The 19,776-nt window shown below is 40.7% G+C and overlaps 3 protein-coding genes across 4 annotated transcripts in view; all 3 read left to right on the top strand.

Moving 5' to 3' along the window:
* Positions 1-1,290: 1,290 nt before the first annotated feature.
* On the top strand, positions 1,291-5,122 carry LOC122835932 (collectin-12-like). 2 transcript variants are annotated; one of them, XM_044125430.1, is made up of 7 exons: positions 1,291-1,681; positions 1,979-2,110; positions 2,889-3,029; positions 3,186-3,344; positions 3,700-3,780; positions 4,195-4,248; positions 4,524-5,122. In XM_044125430.1, exons 2-7 carry the CDS (start codon positions 1,993-1,995, stop codon positions 4,904-4,906), a joined length of 936 nt encoding a protein of 311 aa, XP_043981365.1. In that variant the 5' UTR covers positions 1,291-1,681; positions 1,979-1,992; the 3' UTR covers positions 4,907-5,122. The 2 variants fall into 2 exon arrangements, with proteins under 2 accessions (XP_043981365.1, XP_043981364.1); XM_044125429.1 differs by lacking the exon at positions 1,291-1,681 and having other exon boundaries at positions 1,713-2,110; positions 2,898-3,029.
* A 2,179-nt stretch (positions 5,123-7,301) lies between these two features.
* LOC122835944 (interferon-induced transmembrane protein 5-like) lies at positions 7,302-12,530 on the top strand. Its single transcript, XM_044125449.1, has 2 exons — positions 7,302-7,710; positions 10,583-12,530. The coding sequence occupies exons 1-2, from the start codon at positions 7,504-7,506 to the stop codon at positions 10,802-10,804; spliced, it is 429 nt and encodes a 142-aa protein (XP_043981384.1). The 5' UTR covers positions 7,302-7,503; the 3' UTR covers positions 10,805-12,530.
* A 2,575-nt stretch (positions 12,531-15,105) lies between these two features.
* LOC122835583 overlaps positions 15,106-19,776 on the top strand; it is a 99,412-nt gene continuing 94,741 nt past the window's right edge. The window contains exons 1-4 of the mRNA XM_044124743.1: positions 15,106-15,240; positions 15,632-15,769; positions 17,076-17,129; positions 17,323-17,412. Of these exons, the coding sequence (XP_043980678.1) occupies positions 15,106-15,240; positions 15,632-15,769; positions 17,076-17,129; positions 17,323-17,412 (417 nt within the window). The remainder of the gene's footprint in view (positions 15,241-15,631; positions 15,770-17,075; positions 17,130-17,322; positions 17,413-19,776) is intronic.

Below are 19,776 nucleotides of genomic sequence, written 5' to 3'. Positions count from 1 at the left end.
CCAACCCGAAAGAAACGCCTCCCAAAGAAAGGTTCCGCTTCGCCAATACTGTTCCCATCCCAACCTCAGGAAAACCTGGCAGAGTAATATGCCGAACTGCAAAAAAACAACTAATAATATCCTTTAATCATTGTGCAGTTTTTGATTGAGATCATGTTTGTGCATGTTTAAAACATGGAATAGTTGTACGTTTTGCTAAATATGACTGAAGAGATCCCAAACAGAATCTCTTTCGCTGGTGGTTCTGCAACACTTTCTAGCCTCTCTGACCTCAGTCTTGTGAACGAGAAACAGAATGTAATTTACTGCAAACTTCTAGTTTAATTAGTCAATTATATTATTGTTAGGTGAATTTATCAAGTATGAAGGTTGATTTATTTTTAAAAAAAACATATTGAAAGAAAGTAAGAAAAATTAACCTACTTTTTTCCCACAGGATCCAACGGTATGTTGAGAGGAAGAGGATTTGTTTTCTCCTCTGTATTTTCTGCCTGTTGGTTCCCATGAGCCACAGAGAGCTGATGGGTCCCCCTGGTGGTAAAGGTGACAAAGTAGTTTTATATCTATCTGAAACTACTTTGTGTACCTTAATTTTTACATAGTATATATGTTTATAAAATTGAAGGTATTTGATACAAAATGGGAATGCAATAAAAATAGACAAGTAGCCATGAAGTCCACTTTGTTTTCTTGTTATTTAATCGATTAAATAACCATTTGAAAGCTGCATTTCGGGGTCTTTTCTGGGCTTGCGTGTTCCGCGCCCTTTGCTGAAAGTTTTTCTCGCTGTGTTTTGCATTTACCAAATTAGAAAATCAACAAAAATGGAACAGTATGTGACCTTGGGTACAGTTTCTGCTATGTGTGGAGAACCTTGAATCCTCCTTTTACCAGATCACACAGATAAGTTTGTAAAACTTTTCAGAGGCACTGTTGCAAATTAAATACGGTTTATTGGTTCACAACTTCCTTTGGACAAAGATAGTCAGTTTATTTTATTATACAAAAATGACGACATTAAAAGTAAAAGTCTCTGCTGGCCCTGGGGACCTTATATCTGAGAGACATAGTTAAAACCCATTACATAAAGTTGGACTGTAAGGGGGAGGAATAATCATAAAGAAAACACAAACACAACTAAATGCACCAGCAAAAACACACTCACATAAAACCCCCTGGTGATACAGCAAAGGAAAGAAAAACTCCCCTTCCATGAGTCTCCTCCATCCAAATAAAACAGCTTGGGACCCAGGAACAGCATTGGCCCTTTTGTTGTTTAAAACAAGCCAGTGGGCTAGACAATAAAAACTCCCCTTCCTTCAACAAAACCCAACACAAAGAAAATACTTTTGATCAACAATAAGTATCCCCCAAAAAAGGAAGAAATTCTAAACTGAAACAAAAACTGAACTGAAACACAAAAGAGATCAAATAGACAAGCACCTTAAATAGCCAGATAATGATAAGAATTTCTCTCTCTCTCTCTCTTGCTACAATTAGAAAATATAGAGCATGACTTCACCCACCCACAAACAAAAAAAAAGAAGAAGGTGAAAATGGTAGAAAAAGTCCCACAGAGTGAGATCACCATTTTTTTTTCTTTGCGTCTTCCGTCTTTACATCAGCTCTTTATCTTAGTCATTATTCTTTGGAGGGACTGGGTGGCAGCATATCTGACACAGTAAGTTCTTTTATTCTGATTTCTATGTGTTTTTACTGTGGTTTTATTATTCATTATTTTTTCAATGATGAATAATCATCGAAAAATCAACACACATCACAACAACTGTGTTGTATATTGCTGCTAAAATGTAAAGCAGGTTCATATTTTGGGCTCTTGGTAAGATATTAGCGCGTGGCTCGCTTTGTTCTCAATAACGGCAAAATGAGTTTTCAGGTTTTAGTTGTCAGAAAATAACATGAGACGTACACGTTGATGCACGCTTGAAGTCTGAGCTGTGTTTTACGTCCATTTCAGCTCTTCCAGACAAGATGAGGCTCCCCGTCTTATTTGCCGTCGTTTTGTTGGTGACAGACGTCGGCTATTGTCAGTATCCATGTTTTCCTCCGTGCAACTGTATTTCCGTACCAGGGCCGATGGGACTTCCAGGTGAATGGCAAAACCTTCCTTCTAAAGACCACGTCTGTAAAATAAGTCAGAAAATACAGAATTGTAGATAAAAATTTATGTCACTTTGTCAAGAAGGCATTCAAAATACTTTAGAAAGAAAAAAAAAGGAAGAGAAAACTCCTTCTTCCATGTTATTGGGAGGTTCTTTGCACAGAATGATGAGTCAGAAAATCTTCCAGATTGGTTTGGGAGCAGGATGTGGTAATGACACATTTTACCACCATGACCAACAGTTTCTGAACTTCACCCTCGTCTCTACTGTACAAAGAAGACTGTAAGTAGAAACGACGCAGCCATTTGCAAACTTGTCTAAAATCAGTGGTTCTTGGTGCAGCGCCACCACAGGTGAGGAGGGAAATAGATGGTTCTGTTTGGTTCATTTGACAGTGCACAGTGCAGTGCATCTCACTAGATGGTTATTTTATTACAGTTTGTGTGCTTAAAGGGAATCTAATAAATGTAAAAGAAAAAGGACAATCTTCCTGAGGGAAACATTAAATTGCGCTGCCCGAGCGTAGAAACCTTCTTCCATCTGCATCTTGACGGCTAAGTAATAATCCCACAGCGGCATTACTATATCCATGTTCTTTGTTCGAATTGAACAGATATTTTCTCAAAGGAGCAAAAAAATATATATACCAATTTAGAAAGAATAATGGGGGCAGTGCATCTGAAGCATTTTGTAGACGTATAAAGTGTTAATTCATTTTAGGGTTTTTTGTTCAGTTGTTTTTCCTCCCCATTTATCCCCATTCAGGACTACCAGGACTTCCTGGAAAACCTGGACTGGCAGGACTTCGTGGACCAGTCGGACCACCTGGAGCAAGAGGACCAGTTGGTTTAATGGGACCACAAGGACCGGAAGGAAAACCAGGACCACCTGGAAGATCTCTCCTAGGTACGTTTTGTTTTTCTGGTGACATCTATAAAGTTTTTTTTTTACCAGTGAATGCCTGGCTGTTGTAATCCTGTGTTCTTCAAATAACCCAAGTTTTACTCTGTCGTGTCCTTTTTTCCCCCCCTGCTTTTTGTTTTCCTGTTGTTTTTGACCCAGGACCAGCGGGACAACCCGGCCTACCGGGGCCACCTGGATCAACAGGTCCAATAGGGCCACCAGGAATTGATGGACTGCCAGGACCCACAGGAAAGACAGGATGGGACGGACCACCAGGACCAGCAGGACCACCAGGAGCGCCTGGAGTGTCTGTAATAGGTATGAAACAGGCCAAGGCTCATATCGTCATAAACCGTAAGTTACTAGAACTTGTTGAGACGGTTCTAAGCTCAACAAATCTGGGTTCGAAACGGCGGCCCAAAATGTCCAAGTGCCATTTGGTAGGGTAAGGCAACTGTCTTTATTAGAAATGTTTTCACTCGAGACAAAATCACATTTAGTTTAATTTCCCTTTGGGATCCATAAAGTAGGTTTGAATTTGAATTAAAGTCTGTAAATATTGCTGCTTGAATGGCTGGAGAAGCTGACCAATATTTCCCCTTACTGCTTGTTGGCGATAATGATGCTAGTTGTGTTATTTTTGTTTTGTTTTATTTGTACGGTCCATTTCAAGGACCACCGGGACCAGCTGGACCACATGGACCACCTGGGAAAACGGGCCCGGCCGGAGCACAAGGACCACCTGGAGAGCCAGGTTTCACACATTTTTGCTTTGTTTTGCAGTCTGCTTTTTAATTCTTTGTGCTAGGAACGCCTTCCACAAGAAGATATCAAATACACCAGAAAATGCCCAGACTGTATAAACTACCTGTCAGACTTAGAAGTAATATTTTAGCTACGGAAAAATATTTCTCCTGATTGGATTAAAAAAAAATCTCAATATTTTGGAGTGGCCCAGTCAGAGTCTCAACATGATTCTGATGCAGAGTTTGATCGCTGAAGTGCCAATGGAGATTTTTCTGTTCATTAATAATAAATATAAATTAATTTCAGCCATCTACCTCTTAGTAAAATATATATAAAAACACAGAAAAATCATCATTTTCTCAACTGTTTTATTACCTTTTGAGAGGTCAAATAAAAAGAACTGTAATCTATTTTGATCTAGGTGTTAGCTGCACTTGTCCTGACATACAGCAGCAACTGACCAAGTTAGAGCTGGGTAAGTGTCACTATTAAGATCTACTGTAATGCATTTTGGAGCAGTGTTGATTTCACTAGTGCTCATTAAATTGAATCAAGTCATACATTAAGCCATTTATATTAAAATAACTCAAGAATAAAAAGGGCTGTAGTCTTAAAATGTTTAATCAGAGGATGAGCAGCCTATTTAAATTTAAGTGTTTTCAATAAAATACTCTTGCTCCTGTTTCATTTGTTTCATCCTTTGGCCTTTTGAGGTTAAAACTTAAAAAAAAATGTGTTTCTTTCCTTTAGCTGTAACTTACAGCTTCGTTCGAAAGGTCGGCGAGAAATACTTTGTGTCCAACACGGAGAGAGAACCTTTCGAGAAGGCAGTGAAGTTCTGCTCCCAGCGAGGGTTGGAGTTGGCTCTACCTCAGGGCGAAGAGGAAAACAACGCACTGACTGAAGTGTTCAGCATCGCATACAAAAGCGTCTGGATCAACGTCAACACGAAAAAATCACAGGGAAATTTCACTCTAGATGCAAATAATCGACCTCTGACCTTTGCCAAATGGGGAGCCGGGCAGCCAGATGCGTCTGTCCAGGATGTAGGCTGCACCACGGTGTCAAGGAACGGCTTCTGGGAAGTGACAAAGGAATGCTTCCTGAATGCTTACATTGTCTGTCAGTTCTAACGGGTTTGTGTTTCAACGTATACTTCACTCTTTCAACAACCAAATATGTCATCGACATCTAGTTTTTGTTTAGTTTTTCTAGCTCTGCGGATGTTATAGAAACAGGAAGTGTCAAACAAACTTGCTTTATTTTACATATTTTCTCATAGAAATTGACTAAATTGGCTGTCATGAAACAAAGACTACAAAGAATAAATAAAGTCGATATTAAATGTTGTTTTTATTATTACTATTATTATGACCAACATCGTAGACATACACACACGCACACAACACTCACACAACGTTGCACTTCTATATAATTTAATGATGGGCCATCCTAAGTGCGACGTCAAGTTTCCGTTGGCTCACGTCGTCAAGAGTGGGTGAGGAGTGTGAAACCTCCTCGCCAAATCCCGAGAGAATATCTGTGGAATATATCGTGTAAGCTAACTTTATGGCTGTATTTTATGCTTTGAGAATTTCCACACAGACTGCTAGAGTATCATCTCATAATCTATCTAGAAATACAAACTCAGACACGCTTCAGGCGGATGATGTATATTATAGATATTTCGAATTTTCTACGGCGGAAGCAGAGTGGCGCAGCGGAAGCGTGCTGGGCCCATAACCCAGAGGTCGATGGATCGAAACCATCCTCTGCTAGCTTTTTTTTTTTTTAATTATTATTATTTTTATTTTTTTTTTTTATTTTATATATCTTCTTCTAAAGGAAAGCAAATAACCTGTGGCAGCATATATAGGTTGTCTTTTTAGCTATATAATCAGCTGATACAGATCGATAAATTGCCACCAACTAAAATACCCTCCTACAGAGCCTAGAAATTGGTCATCTTTTAAATGTATTGTATGTTTTATTCTTACTTTACTGCTGGGAAAAAATCAGTCACAAAAGAAGAAGTGAAATAACGTTCCGAAGGAAGAGTTTATCTGGATAACGTGACAATGACAGAAAGAGGGGTATGGCTCCCTCTGCTGGCCAACCTAGTCTTGCTGACTTTACAAAGGACGGGGATTCCTTAACTTATTGAAAGGGCCCTTAATGAAGGCCCTTTAAATAATCGCCTTCATTCCCTTATTGAGAAACAAACAAAAAAAAACTTTAAAGGCTCATTTTTTGCTTTATAAACAGCAATATTCTCTTTGACAAAGAAACAGTGTTGTGCAGCAACAAGTTCAGGTTCACTCCGAAGCAAACAGAACTAACCTGAACATTTAAACAAACGTTTATACTTACTCTCCTTGTGTCCATTCGTAGCACAATCACATGTTTTACTTCTTCCCTCTTAATTCCAGTTGACTACCCAGTAAGCCAGCAGCCGGTGAGGCTTAAAACCCATTTTTAAAGCAACAGCATTCTTTTTAGCCTGGACAAGAAAATTGTTCATTTGTAAATGCATCCTAATGTCAAACGAGACCAAATGCAAATAGCTGGATTTCTGATTTAGGAATAATCAGGCTTAAGAAAAACAAAAACATCATATGTTTTCATGGGTTGCTAATTGTTTGAGTCTTTTCGTCATTCTTTTGATCCATTTGAATTGTAAAGGGGGAAGATTAAAAGTGTGAGACCACCCCGACAATGAGGCATCACTGGAGCGTTGACCAACACATATGATACGTTTTGGCGATTTTGATGATCGGACTTCGGCAAAATGTAACGTCTGCTACTGGTGTCACAAATTGGTGACTGTATAATGTTTTGATGACATTTATTCTTGTGTTTTTATGATGAAAAGCACTTTGAACTGCCTTGTTCCTGAAATGTGCTATACAAATAGCAACATGAGGGACTGGTGTACTTCACAAGATAACATGGGTCAAGTATTGAAGCAACAGTTCAAGATGTCAGCCAGGACGCTACGTTTTGGACAGTGACATTTAGGATACCTTCAAATTATCTACAACGTGACAACGAAGTAAACATTTTAGAGTCTTGATATTAAATCCCATTGAAAACATGTGGGTTTGTGTGAACAGTGCAAATCAAAAAACGGACTCAGTTACATCAGTTTCATTTGGGGTAATGGTCCAAAGTTTCAGCAAACTACTGTGAGAAGCTTATTGAAGGATTCCCAACTCATCCGACCCAAGTCATACGAATTGAAGAAAGTCATAAAGGAATCAGGTTATTAAGCAACCAGTAATAATTTGGGGGACCTGAGGATCTGGTTGCAGCTGTGTTTTTCCTTTTTAAAACTATTTTCAGCTTCAGGCTTACAATCTATCTTGCATCTTTTTTTTTTGTTTTCTTATACCGCCCTGTTCCTACACACAGCAGCTCGGAAAAAAGACCTTCAAGAAAACTGAAATTAGGGACCAACTAATGGAGGACTGTGCACTGCTCTCGTATAAAGTTTTGTCCTCTTTCGTCTTTCTGTCTCTATTTCAGTCTCCTTTAGGCCCGGCCACATAATGACAGACCTGCTGTGTATTAAAGGACCCTGCCCAGGCGTCTTCTCCCAGCCGCCTCCCTTTTCTTGGGCCCTTAAAAGCCTCCCAGACCGGGTGGTGGTGGGGGGGACCACTTCCAAACAGAGAGAGAGGCTCGCCATTCACTAAGTCAACCGTTCGGTCGCAACCAGAGTTTCTTCAACATGGATAATCATTCCTACAACTTTCCATCCGACTGCACCCCACTCACAAACTGCAAGTCGGCCCGCAAGCCGGCGGGTTCCACCGTGGTGAACATGGGCAACGCGGGGAAGAACCCTCCCCGGGACTACCTGCTCTGGTCGCTCTGCAACACCTTTTATGTCAACTTCTGCTGCCTGGGCTTCATGGCACTCATCTACTCCATCAAGGTGAGCTCAGGTCCTTTTTTTCTTGAATTCACTTGAAATTTGAACCGTTTTGAGGAGGCGTTCAAATGAGACGAGGCTTAAAATGGCACCCAGAGTAAAAAAACAAAAACAAAAAACAACCAATTCAACACCCAGAGCAGTTTGAGGTCATGAAGTTAGGTTTAGCTTCACAAACTTGTACTAAGTGGCCCCTGCCTTTGACTTTCGATCTAAATTACCTTTAACTAATGAGAAAAACCCTGAAAATGATCAATGGTTGGAGATGAGAGTGAAAGCAAACTCGAGAAGATAAGAAGACAGTTTGCTAATCGATGACATTTGATGAGAACAATTCAGCATTCCTTGTTTAATTTCTTGAAGTTGGCCATATTAGATAGACAGTTGGATGCGTTAGTAGGCGTTATATTCCCAATGCCACGCTGGGAAATAGAGCCGGATAAAAATAATCCAGGCCAGCAGTCCAGGACATGGCCGTCCTCTGTTAGCCAACCTCAAGAACCATTTTGTTTGTGCAAATGTCGACTTGAGGGCAATAAGCATTTAAAATGTCTATAAATATATTTAGATTCCCAGAGTTGTGGTATTTTGTACTCTTTTGAATCACACACAATGCAACAAAACACATTTGGCTGCACAGCATCTAGAATGTCCTTGTCTGGAAACCTGGAATGCCTTACACCACAGGAATGGAGTCAGGCAGATGTTTTACCGACAAAAACCATGTTCTGTACCTGAATCTTTTATTTTTTTTTTTTTAGGTTTCTGCTAAGCTTACCACAGAAGGGTGTGTAAACCACATGTCACTTTGCTTCTTCCCCCTCTGTCTGCATAGTTTTGAACCCCAGGCTTGTGATTGGCTCAGCACGGGAATTAAAGACAGTATCTCACAAAGTGGGGAGTTAAAAATGGCATAATTGGCATCTCCTTAATGGGCAAGTACTGTCAAGAAATTAGAGAGTGCTGGTGGAGAGGTTCAGTAACTCTGCGCTCTGATGAGTCCTAGAGGAGACACAAAGGTCACATGACTCTTTGCTTATTTTTCTCCCCCATTTCGTCCAATTATAACTACATACCATGTAATCAAGCAACTCGAAGTAGTGCATAATTGTCAACTGGAAGGAAATTGTCAAATTCAAACACTTTTCTTTACAAAAAAAAGTCCTAAAAATTCCCTTTGGATGTTCATATTCAGCTTCCTTTACTCCTTCACCCCTAAATAACTTCTGCTCTGTAAAGGGATCGGAGTTTGATAGAGAACGTTAGGGACACACAAGACTGATCAGGCATAGAGTTGTGAAGATGTTTTAAGCAGATATAAGTTGTAAAATAGTATCCCGACCTCTGAGGAGCTGCAGAGAACCACAGCTCAGGTGGAAGAATTTAAAAATATGACAACTATTGGTTGGGCCATCCATAAATCCAGCCATTATGGAGGAAAACCATTGTAGAAAGAAAAATACAAGCGTATGAACAACTGGAAAAACACCAAAACATTTGCTGAATCTGGTAGGCGTTAATCAGAGAAGCAGCCTTGCTCTGCTCTCTTTAGTTGAATTCTGGTTTGTTAGCCAGAAGGTCCGGTTGGTTTGGGGAGGTGTGAGCGCGCAATCGAACTCTGATGCCGACCAAAACAAGCTAACTCTTGTCCACCTACAGATCTAGGTCTGGGTTTGGCTGAAATGAATGTCAAATGCATATGTGAACGCCAAGTGGACCGGAGACCGCTCCAAAAGCAGGAAACTCTCCATAACAAGGGCATTCTGGGAAAAAACATCAGAAACAAATGCTTCAGTCTAGCGCTATCAGGAGAAATGGATCACGGTCTTTTGCCAAAGACAAGAAAGAAATCCTACAATCTCTAAAATCTGATGCTATCCTATTTTTGTTTACAATTTGTGTAGAAGGAAGTTGCGTTCAGTGTCTATTGTGTTGATTCATTCAGTAGTACTTGGTGCAGCGCCACCACAGGCAAGAAGGTGAACAGGTTTTTCAAGTAGTTTTTTTTCTCTTTTTACACATTTCAATGTGAAAGTGATCCCTCCAGCTGAAAATGTAACAAATGTTGCAATTTTGGTCCCCAATCAAACTGAGTCTGCCAGACTATCAGGTTTGAAAACACCCATAATGTCCATGGTGGCTCTGGAGGAGGTGCAGAGATCCAACGGTCAGGTGGCAGAAACTGTCAGGCCCTCCACAGATCTGGCCTTTATAGAATGGCTCACACTAATGTTAAAAATAACAAAAGAAGTCACGTGGCATTTAGCAGACGCAGCTAACGTGTGGAAGAAGATTCTCAAGTCAGTTGGAATCTAGGTTAAACCTGCTGGGGCAAAAGGTGAACACAGCACAAGACCCTGAACGCATCATCTTCACCTTGAGACATGGTGGTGGACGCTGCTTGCTGTGGGGATGCTTTTTCTTTAACACAGACTGTGAAGGTGGGGAGATGGATGAAGATAAACAAATGACAATCCTGTAAGAAAACATGTAAGCGGCTACAAAAGAGTGGAGACTGGGGCGGAGGTCCACCTTCCTGCAGGACAGCCACAGAAACAGACAGAAAGGGCTGTAATGGAATAACTTAGATCAGAGTAAATTCAGCCCAAAGTCCGCACTGGAGTCCGAGCCAAAGTTGGTCTACAAAGTCTTAGTCCATGGAGGCTTTAAGTTACCGTTTTCAGATTTTTAGGTGAAAAATATATTCTGTTCCACTTCATAGTAATGCATTGCTTTGTGTTGGTCTGTCATATAAAACCTCAACACATCCCAAAGATATTTGTGGCTGTGTTGTGGTAAAGTGTGAGTAAATATATATATATATGTTAAGGAGTATTTGCGAGGCACTAAATCTGATATGCTTGTGTTTGTTCAGGCCCGGGACCAGAAGACTCTCGGGAACCTGCAGCTGGCTCAGGAGTGCTCAGACAAAGCCAAGTGGTACAACATCCTGGCCGCCGGCTGGAACCTGCTGATCCCTCTGCTGGCCATCGTCCTGATCGTCCTCCTGCTCGTCCACCTCGGCTCCTCTCAGGGTTCCTTCGATTTCCTGGGAGAGGACGGTTTCCAAAACTTCCTCAAGCTGTTCAGCTGGTAGATGAAGGAGGAAAAAAATAAATAAAAAAATCTCTGATTGGATTCAGAAGACGATGACAGACGTTAGAATTAGTCAACGTCTAAATGTTTGTTTTCGACTTGTCCTATGCAGATGTGTTAAAACTTCTGCTCACAATCTGAATTAGCTGTAACACTGATAACTTATTTTAGCAGTATTAGCGTCTCTCTGCCAAAAATTAGATGAATACGAAAACGTCAAGGTGGATTTAAGCAGTATTTTTGAAACAGTGCCATGAATGTGACTTACATCTGAGCTGTTGCTAGAACGAAAAGGAAAAAAAACTTTAGAGCATGCATGATGTTTTATGTGGTGAGCCAAAGGCTGAAATGGCCTGAAAGTCAAAATGAAGGAATGAAAGGAAAACATTACAGGGACAGTTTGCATTTTTTGAAGTAAAGTAATTTAAAATTGTTATAAGTATGTGTAGTAAAAGATGTGATATCACAACAAGTTTGGTGAAGCTAGCTGTTAGCAGTGGTATGCTAATAGCTAGTCACAAAACAGCATTTTAGCTAGTTTCAGCAGGTTAGCATCCCGTCCACACGGAACAGTTTTTTTTTGTTAGTTTTTTTGCTAAGAGAAACGTTTTTAACAATTTTTGCTCTATGTCTACATGGAGATGGCGTTTTGGGCCCCCTAAATGTTTTTTTTTTTTTTTTTACATTTTCCAGAGTAAAATATTCACTCTTGTGTATTTGGACAACAAAAACACAGTTTTTTGTGAAATCTCCAACATGCTAGCCTGCAGTCTAGCCCAGGGGTGGGCACCCCTTGTCCCTGGAGGGCCGGTGTCCTGCAACTCTTAGCCGTCTCCCTGGTCCAACACACCTGAATCCAACAACTGAATCACCTCCTGAGTGCAGTCACTTTCTCCAGAGTCCTGCTAATGACCTCATTATTTGACTCAGGTTTGTTGTAGTAGAGATACATCTAAAAGTTGCAGGAGACTGGCTCTCGAGGCCTGGAGTGCCCACCCCTGGACTAGCCTGACCTATTACCTCGGACAAATCAATGGAAAATTTAGCGCCACCTACACCTAATGTTTAGCGCCACCTACAGGTCAGGAGGAGACCAGAACGAGGCTATTCTCTCTCTGGGTTTCCTTGCGGAAGGAAACATTTCTGAACCCAAGTGTTTTCGATAACAACCCGTTTTAGGAGAAAAATTGTTCCTGTATGGTCGAGATCTAAAACAACTCTAACTGAAAATGTGCATGGCTGTGGTACATGGAGCTATGCCAGAAAATATTTTCTACATTTCATAAGTTTGTCAATGTCTTCTCAGCTAGACAATGTCCATGTAATTACGCTAAAACTACATCAGCGGATACCATTGCACAAAACCTCAAGAAATCCTAAGGGTTTTTTCAGGGTCATGGCCAGTCACAAAATCCAGCTTCTCTGCTTTATTTTTGGTATTTATTGTATTTATGTGAAGTACAATTTGATCGGTTGTCGGAACAGTCTTTGGTCAGGATAGATTGAGATTGAGAACTGAAATAACAAACAAATGTGGAGCCAAAGTCTACAATGGACGATGAATTCGTTTTCATCGTCTAGCATTTCTCACATTACTTTATACATCTCTTTTCATCATTGTAGACGTTTTGTTTTTGTTGTTTGGTGCTTTGAAGACTTTTCTGTTGTATTGCCTTACTGTTTTCAATATATGCAATAAATAAATCAGACTGTATGATAGCACAGTACATCACAAAAAGACCGAAAAGAGATTTATTTGTCTTTCCGTGTTGAGATCTCCATGCAGCCGAGTTGCTTCCTGTCGCCGCCCAGCCAGCGGGAACAGGTGCCGAGAGGTGTTCCTTCGGCGGGGCCCTGCGGTTCCTGCCCGCTGCACCCACACCCAGCTTTTAAGCGATCGTTTTGGGTTTCCGTGGCCCGTCTCCCGGGTGGGTCTTGCTCCCAGCTGTGTGCTTGGCCCACTAGCATTTTGACACGCGCACACACGCAAAACATCCAGTTCTGGGAACCGTGTCGAACTTGCCCTTCGGATGAGAGGCGGAGCCGCCCGGGATGACCGCTACAGAGGCCCGCTGCGGAACGGGACGCGGTCCAAGTCTGCTGGTTCTGCTCTGAGTTTAACGAACGGCCGCTCAGACCTGAACGCGGGACATTTCAGAAAAGACAGTCTTGGCTCTAGTCGTCGCTTCCTGACTGGTCAGAGTCGCTGGACTCGCCGAAGCTAAAGTTTCAGTCCCGCAGTTTTACTGTTACATCCATGAAACAAAGAAAAGCAAATAAAGTCCAAAATTGCAGGTTTCCAATTCAATGAGGAACGTTTACAGTTTTGAGGTCAGGTTCATAACAATCAAAAAATTCCACTTTAACCATCAATCTGTATTTGTCCATCTGCCTCTTTAATCCTGCTTATGTGATGCAACACATATATATGTCAACACATAACATCCATTTCTTCCTGAAACACACACACTCAGCTGATCTGCAGTCCAGCCGCCACCCCCACGCTAAATCTCCAAGATTTTCCTTCTGCCACTCATTTCAGCGCGGCGCTCCTTCTGACGCCCTTCACATTAGTAGCTTCTCTTTTATTTATATCCGCCCAAATCACAGCCCAGGGCTTCTGGCTTTCTATTTTCCTTCTGTGGTCTGAGGCAAATGCTTTACAGATGTCTGAGGAGAAATTACAGGATAGAATTGGGCCCTACAGTAGGAGGAGGAGGAGCTTTTTTTTTTTTTTTTTTGCCCTACGGCGATGGCGAGATGTGGAAGCAGCAGAAAGCCTCGCACTTGTGTCAAACTAGACCTCTTACAAAGAAAGATGTCTCTAAAACCATCAAGACAGTTTTTGCATTTGTTGTCGATCAAAATCAAATGATAAGACAATCAAATATTCATATTCAGTGCGCTGAATCAGTTCGAACTCGTTGGAAATTGAACTGAAAATAAAACATTAAGTCTTCTCACATTTTCAGGAGAGTCCTTAAGCAGTCAATGGATGACTGATGATGGATGTTTGGAAAAGGGTAAATACCTTTTGGAGTTGTAAACAACGCAGAATGCGCGTCATGCAGAAACGTCGACTTGCTCGGATATTCGTACTCTGGAGCTTCTCTACCTTTTGTCACATCATCAGCGCCGATTTCAATGGATTTCATGTGAAGTATTAAGAAAGTATTATTTGACTGCTTGACTGTTAATAAAAAAATCAATATCATAGCAGCAATTTTTCACCAAATTTGCATGCTTGAAAAGAAGCAGAGTGATGTTTGGCACTTGAATTTAATCAGGACCAAGACAACCATGAACAACAAAGAGTTCCTTACAACACCTTAAATACCCTGCAATTAGCACCTCTGCAACTTTGTGAAATGTAATCCTTTTATATTCATTTTAAAAATGAGCTTAGATTGTTCTGCTTCACCTTTAAAGCTGCTTTGTCATTTTATACTGTACATGGATGTAAAAAACCTTCTCGGTGTTCCAGCAAGGCTCAATCATGAGGCGGAAGGAAATCAATCCATGAGGTCTCGAACATGTTTAACGGTGAAAAATCTGAAAAGTGCATTTATTCTGTTTTAACGGATATAAAATACAAATAAAATAAAATACACAGCAATTCATTAATTGGCAAGAATTAGTAGTACAGATTAATGTCGTGATGAATGCATGTTTGTGTGAGTTTCAGAGGTTTAATATGTAAACCAGGGGTCTCAAACTCCAGTCCTCAAGGGCCGCAGTCCTGCAGTTTTTAGATGTGCCACAGGTACAAAACACTGGAATGAAATGGCTTAATTACCTCCTCCTTGTGTAGATCAGTTCTCCAGAGCCTTAATTATTCTATTCAGGTGGTGCAGCAGAGCCACATCTAAAAGTTGCAGGACTGCGGCCCTCGAGGACTGGAGTTTGAGACCCCTGATGTAAACAAATAGGATCCTAAAGACCACTGGACACAGCAGGGAGACTAAAGAAGATTAACATAGGGCTATTTTGTAAAAAAAAAAAAACAACCCAAAAAGGCGTGCTGTGGTGGCGCAGGGGTGAAGCACAACCCACGTTTGGAGGCCTTAGTCCTCGACGTGGCTGTCACAGGTTCGATTCCCGGCCTGGTGACCTTTGCTGCATGTCTTCCCCTTCTCTTGTTATCCTCTTTCCTGTCAGTTAACTATCAAATAAAGGCCACTAGAGCCAAAAAATCTTTAAAAAAAAAACCCCAAAAAAACCTCTTGCTTTGACCGAACCAAAGTACCGTACATCAACTAAATATGGCACAACTGCAAACCTACCGAGACACGGTAAGAAAACATGAACCAGCGCAGCAGCACAGAGGCGCACGGTAACTCCAGAAGAGCTGCGGCTAAACTTAGAGAATCTGTCGACAAGCATCAGCGCTCCACACATCTGACCTTTATGGAAAGCGTGGGCAAGAAGAAGAACTCAGTTAGAGCCACAACACGCCTCATACAGGAAGCAGGAAGCACCTGCGAAACCAGAGCTGAACTTTCTGACCAACAGGAAAACTGGATGGATGGATGGATATTTTATATTTCTCTTCCTCTTTATTTCTCATGCTCCATGCTCCACAAATTTAATTGTAATTCCAAAATTTAAAACAAAACAAAACAAAACAAAAAAAGCCAACACAGAGCTGAGAAGTGATGGTTTTCCTGTTTTCTACCCCCATGCAGATCCGTGATTAGCCAGCAGGAGGTGCAAAGCTTCACTGAGAGATGCTCAACAACCGTGGGCACCAAACCCCATCATGCTAGCAGCCTAGCCGAGCTGCTGGTGACCGCAGACAGGACGGGTCAGTCAAAGTGAAAGCCTGTAAATATCCTCCCTTCAGTGTCCATTGAGAAGGAGAGTGCAGCCACAGCGCTGGTGGACGGGAACAACCTGCCCAGTTGTTGGAAACTTCTGGCTATTAGGAAGGACAAACAGGTTGGCATTGGCTGGGTGGTGGCGCAGGGTGGGTCCCTCGTCTTCTCTGGTTTTAATAGAGGCTGGGAAACAGAGTCAGGTTAACCATGTTCTTTAGACTTGTCCGAAAACATCTGGTTTAATGTAATAGATCAACATTCAGCGATGTATAACTGCGAAATGGAAGAGAAGTGATAGCCTTCGAAATTGTTTATAAATTAAAATCTAAAAGCAGTATCCCCATTTATCTGATATCCCTCAATAAAACACATTTTAATCTAATTGCGTTGAAAAGTTACTTTGCTCATAAATAAAGTTCACCTGCCTGTAACTTATAGTCCATATGATAGAAGAATGCAGTAGTGCATCTTTTGATATCGATCTGATACAAATAACTGGGCCAGTATCACCAATACTTACTACTAAAGTATCATATCACACTTGACTTCTATGCATTTTTGTTTTCCTTTGAATTATTTTGTTAAAAACCAGGTGAAAAAGTTTATAGGTGTCTGCAAAGTACTTTAATAATTATACATATATATATATACTCGACAAACAGAAGCAGTAGTGTCATCATGCTAGTATCGATAGGAAGCTGAAACAAACTTGGATTGATATTATCCGTGCTTTGGATAGATTCGCCCACATCTGCTGCATAAATGCGGCGGCTCTGTAAAGTCCTAAAACAGAATCATGGAAACCAAGGAACTCTGCAGCCAGGTCCGGGAGAAAGTACTGATGAAACTAGGTTATAAATCTATATTACAAGCTTTGAGCATTTCCTGGAGGACTGATCAGCCCAAAGTGTACAAATTAAGAGTATGGCACAGCAGCAAAGCTACCAAAAACAGAATCAGGAAAGCAGCCAAGGAGATTATGGTTACTCTGGAGGAGCAATGCAAACTTTATTAGTTAGATCCTCCACAAATCTGGCATTTATGGAAGCGTGGCCCTCAGCAAACAGCCAGAGCTACAATGGAGTGGTTTAAAAATATACTGAGCCATCATAGTTTAGAAGATTTGCGTTATTCTATTAAATATTTTTACCAAGAAAAAAACACCCAACTAAATTATGTATTTACTTCCCTTTGAATTGCAGACATATCTTAATAGGTTATTAGGGAAGAAAGGCAGGCAAAGAAAACACAAAATAAGTGGACGATAAGCTTATTTTATGTCACTCTTCTCTCAAAAGCTGTAACTATTGCTGGTTATTATTCAATGCAAGCCCTGAAAGAAAACATGATCGTGAGTGAGACTTCCCTCGCTCCATTAAAACTTTGTAATTCTATAACCAACACAAGTGAGGTATATTATCAGTCGTCTTAATAGTATTTCTATCGTTTCTGCAGGGTCTGTCATTTATCAAAGCCTCCCTCCTGGTGGTCCCCACACGCAGTAAAGAGGTAAGAATGTCATTTAATCTGCAGAATAAATCCATGTGAAGCTTCTGGACATCAACGACTGCAACTGAGAGGCTTTTTTCTTCTTTAGTCCTAAAGCCTTAACACAATATAGAATGCATGTCCTAGATTTGTACATTTTCTTACATATAATTCTTGTAAAAACAATGTGAAACTGTGAAACTGCACCCTGTAGGACACCAACCCACTGAGCGAGGCGGCTCCGGCCCAACACGGAGACGGCTTCGTCCTGGACACGGCCACTTCAGCGGCATCGCTCGGAAAGGTGAGAGCCGGACTTTCAAGTTCAGGTTTGTTGAAAAAGAGAGCAACACTTTAGTACCGGAAAACCTCGTTTTGAAGAGAATCCCAGCTCAGTTAATCAACCTTTTGATACAGTTAACATTTATTTATACCTGCTAGTGGTATAAATAAAGCAGTGGTCCGGTTAATGTCAAATTAGGTGTCGCATTTGAAATTAAACCAAATGTGTTAAATATACGAGGCGATCCGATCCCTGATGGACGGGGCTGTGACCCGGAGGGACACGTAACAACGGACCCAAAGAGTGTGGTGACCGGAGGAGGACTGGTCCCCATTGGTGGCAGTGAAGCCACAGGTTGGAGAATATGACAGAAATTAAAATCAACATTAATTTTACTTTAGTCTTTCTCCAATTCCACAATTCTGTAAACAGTAAATTATCATTCAATGAATATAACTTGTTAATTTGGATGCAGAACAAACATCGAAAATACATTTTAGTATCATGCAAATTAGAAACAGACGCAGTTGGGCGTAATGTGTGTAGATTATTTTCTGGATTATTTTCTGTTGCTGAAATTGGGCTTTGAAACTGAATTACATCACTTGCACATGAACAACCTTTGCATTTTTATCATCACAGTATTTACAATCAAATCTAAGACTGTAATATCTAAAACTAAACAAAATCACCACGGGGTGTAGTTCACACTCCGACCTCTAGATGGCAGAAAAGTCCTTCCAATGGGACTCTTGATACTTGCTCCATAGCTGGATTAAGACCACAAAGTGATTGAGGCAGATTCAAATTAACAATAAAACAATATCAGGTCATGAAGCACTTTAACCTAGAACCAAAGCAGAAGGTTCTAGGTATTCTAGACATTGTTTTTCTATGCCACTTACAGGGTTCAGCTTTGTGTCCCTGCCTTTCCTTTAGGTCCTTATGTCGTTACTGGTTTAATAATTTACACTGCAAAATTTTATGTATTTATTCCATTATTAAACTCCCAAATTATTTCTTTTTTTAAATCATACACACAATCCCAGATGTGCTGATGGCACTAAGGGTTAAATCTAGCTGTACTTTGAATTTTACAACTGCACAAATATTTACATATATTTAGTATGCACCTATGCTTCTCATAAATCCATGCGATTTATGAGATTTATGCATCTTGGCATAAATTCTCCATTAAACATATATATTTTTTCTTTAATAAATATCTTTACTTTTAGAAATGATGATCAAACTGTAATTTTGATGTAAAAAGAAATGGGCTGTATTGTACATACCTTGTCTGTTGTAACTTACGATTAGTTTATTTCTCAGTTTTGTTCAGAAAGCTACACGATAAAGACTCAGCTCTCCAAATCTTAGTCCCAGGTTTGGTTAACCTGTTAGAGAGTCATATTTACCGTGGCTCATTTGTTGACTGTGGGTGGCTGCAAACGTTTTGGTGTTGGAATGTCGGTGGAGATCTTTTGTGGGATCCTGGCTGCAGCCCAGTACAACAAATACGTCCGCATATGGAGAGTCACCGACCGCGTCGCCGACCTTTATATCCGTTTTCACTTTTGACTTAGAAATATAGAAACATGCAAGTCATTTACACTCCTTCGTTTGTTGGTAATCGAGGTACCAACTAGTTTTCTCCAGTGTCGTTTGTAAAATCCTCTTTAAGAGTAAACAGCAGACCGAGTGCTGCCGAGGTCAGAGTGCCGAAGGCCATTTTAGCAAAAACAGAAGCACAATGAAAGTGGTAAAATACAGTAAAACCCACGGAGAAGCTCTTATAACAGGGACTACGTCGTATCATTCGGTAGTTATAAATCGATTGTGGGATTCCTCTAGGATTCGTTCTGAGCCCACTCACAGTTAACATGATTGATTTCTCCCTGGTCAAATTATTGAAAACATATTTATGCTGAAATCACAGCTTTTTATTTGCGTCGTCGCCTGACCTGAGTCCACCCTGATCAGTGAGTCAGTCCCTCCGCAACACCAGTGAGTGGATGAGTCAGACGTTCCTCCAATTTATTGCAAATAGGTCAGAAGTCGTCGTGTTTGGTCCGAGGAATGCAAGGACTGAAAGAAGCTCTCTGTTTTAAACTTTAACAACCACTAACTATCGTCTTAAAACACTGCCTTGAAAATGAGATTCCTGTTGAAATGGGAACAACTGAAAAGCTGTCTTTAGTGGTCTGTTAGAGAAAAATAAGTAAAACAACAAACGAGGCAGCTCCTCCGTGATGCTGCTGTCAGAGTCCTGTTGTATTTTCAAAATGGTGGCGTTAGACCAAAGTTCATTACTGATTTGATTTGGCTACTTTTTCAGTGTTTCCAGGACCAGATCAGCATTTAGTTTCTATGCCTTTTGCTCTG

The sequence above is a fragment of the Gambusia affinis genome, linkage group LG08 (assembly GCF_019740435.1).
Source record: "Gambusia affinis linkage group LG08, SWU_Gaff_1.0, whole genome shotgun sequence".
Lineage (NCBI taxonomy): Eukaryota > Metazoa > Chordata > Actinopteri > Cyprinodontiformes > Poeciliidae > Gambusia > Gambusia affinis.
The sequence above is the reverse complement of the archived record's forward strand: the minus strand, read 5'-3'. Positions and strand labels throughout refer to the sequence as shown.

Excerpts from the sequence above, each read along its gene's own strand:
- LOC122835932 (XM_044125430.1), top strand. The coding sequence starts at position 1,993 with ATGAGGCTCCCCGTCTTATTTGCCGTCGTTTTGTTGGTGACAGACGTC. Across the intron at positions 3,030-3,185 it reads ACCTGGAAGATCTCTCCTAG|GACCAGCGGGACAACCCGGC; the intron begins GTACGTTTTGTT and ends TTTTTGACCCAG. Across the intron at positions 3,781-4,194 it reads AGGACCACCTGGAGAGCCAG|GTGTTAGCTGCACTTGTCCT; the intron begins GTTTCACACATT and ends ATTTTGATCTAG.
- LOC122835944 (XM_044125449.1), top strand. The coding sequence starts at position 7,504 with ATGGATAATCATTCCTACAACTTTCCATCCGACTGCACCCCACTCACA. Across the intron at positions 7,711-10,582 it reads CACTCATCTACTCCATCAAG|GCCCGGGACCAGAAGACTCT; the intron begins GTGAGCTCAGGT and ends GTGTTTGTTCAG.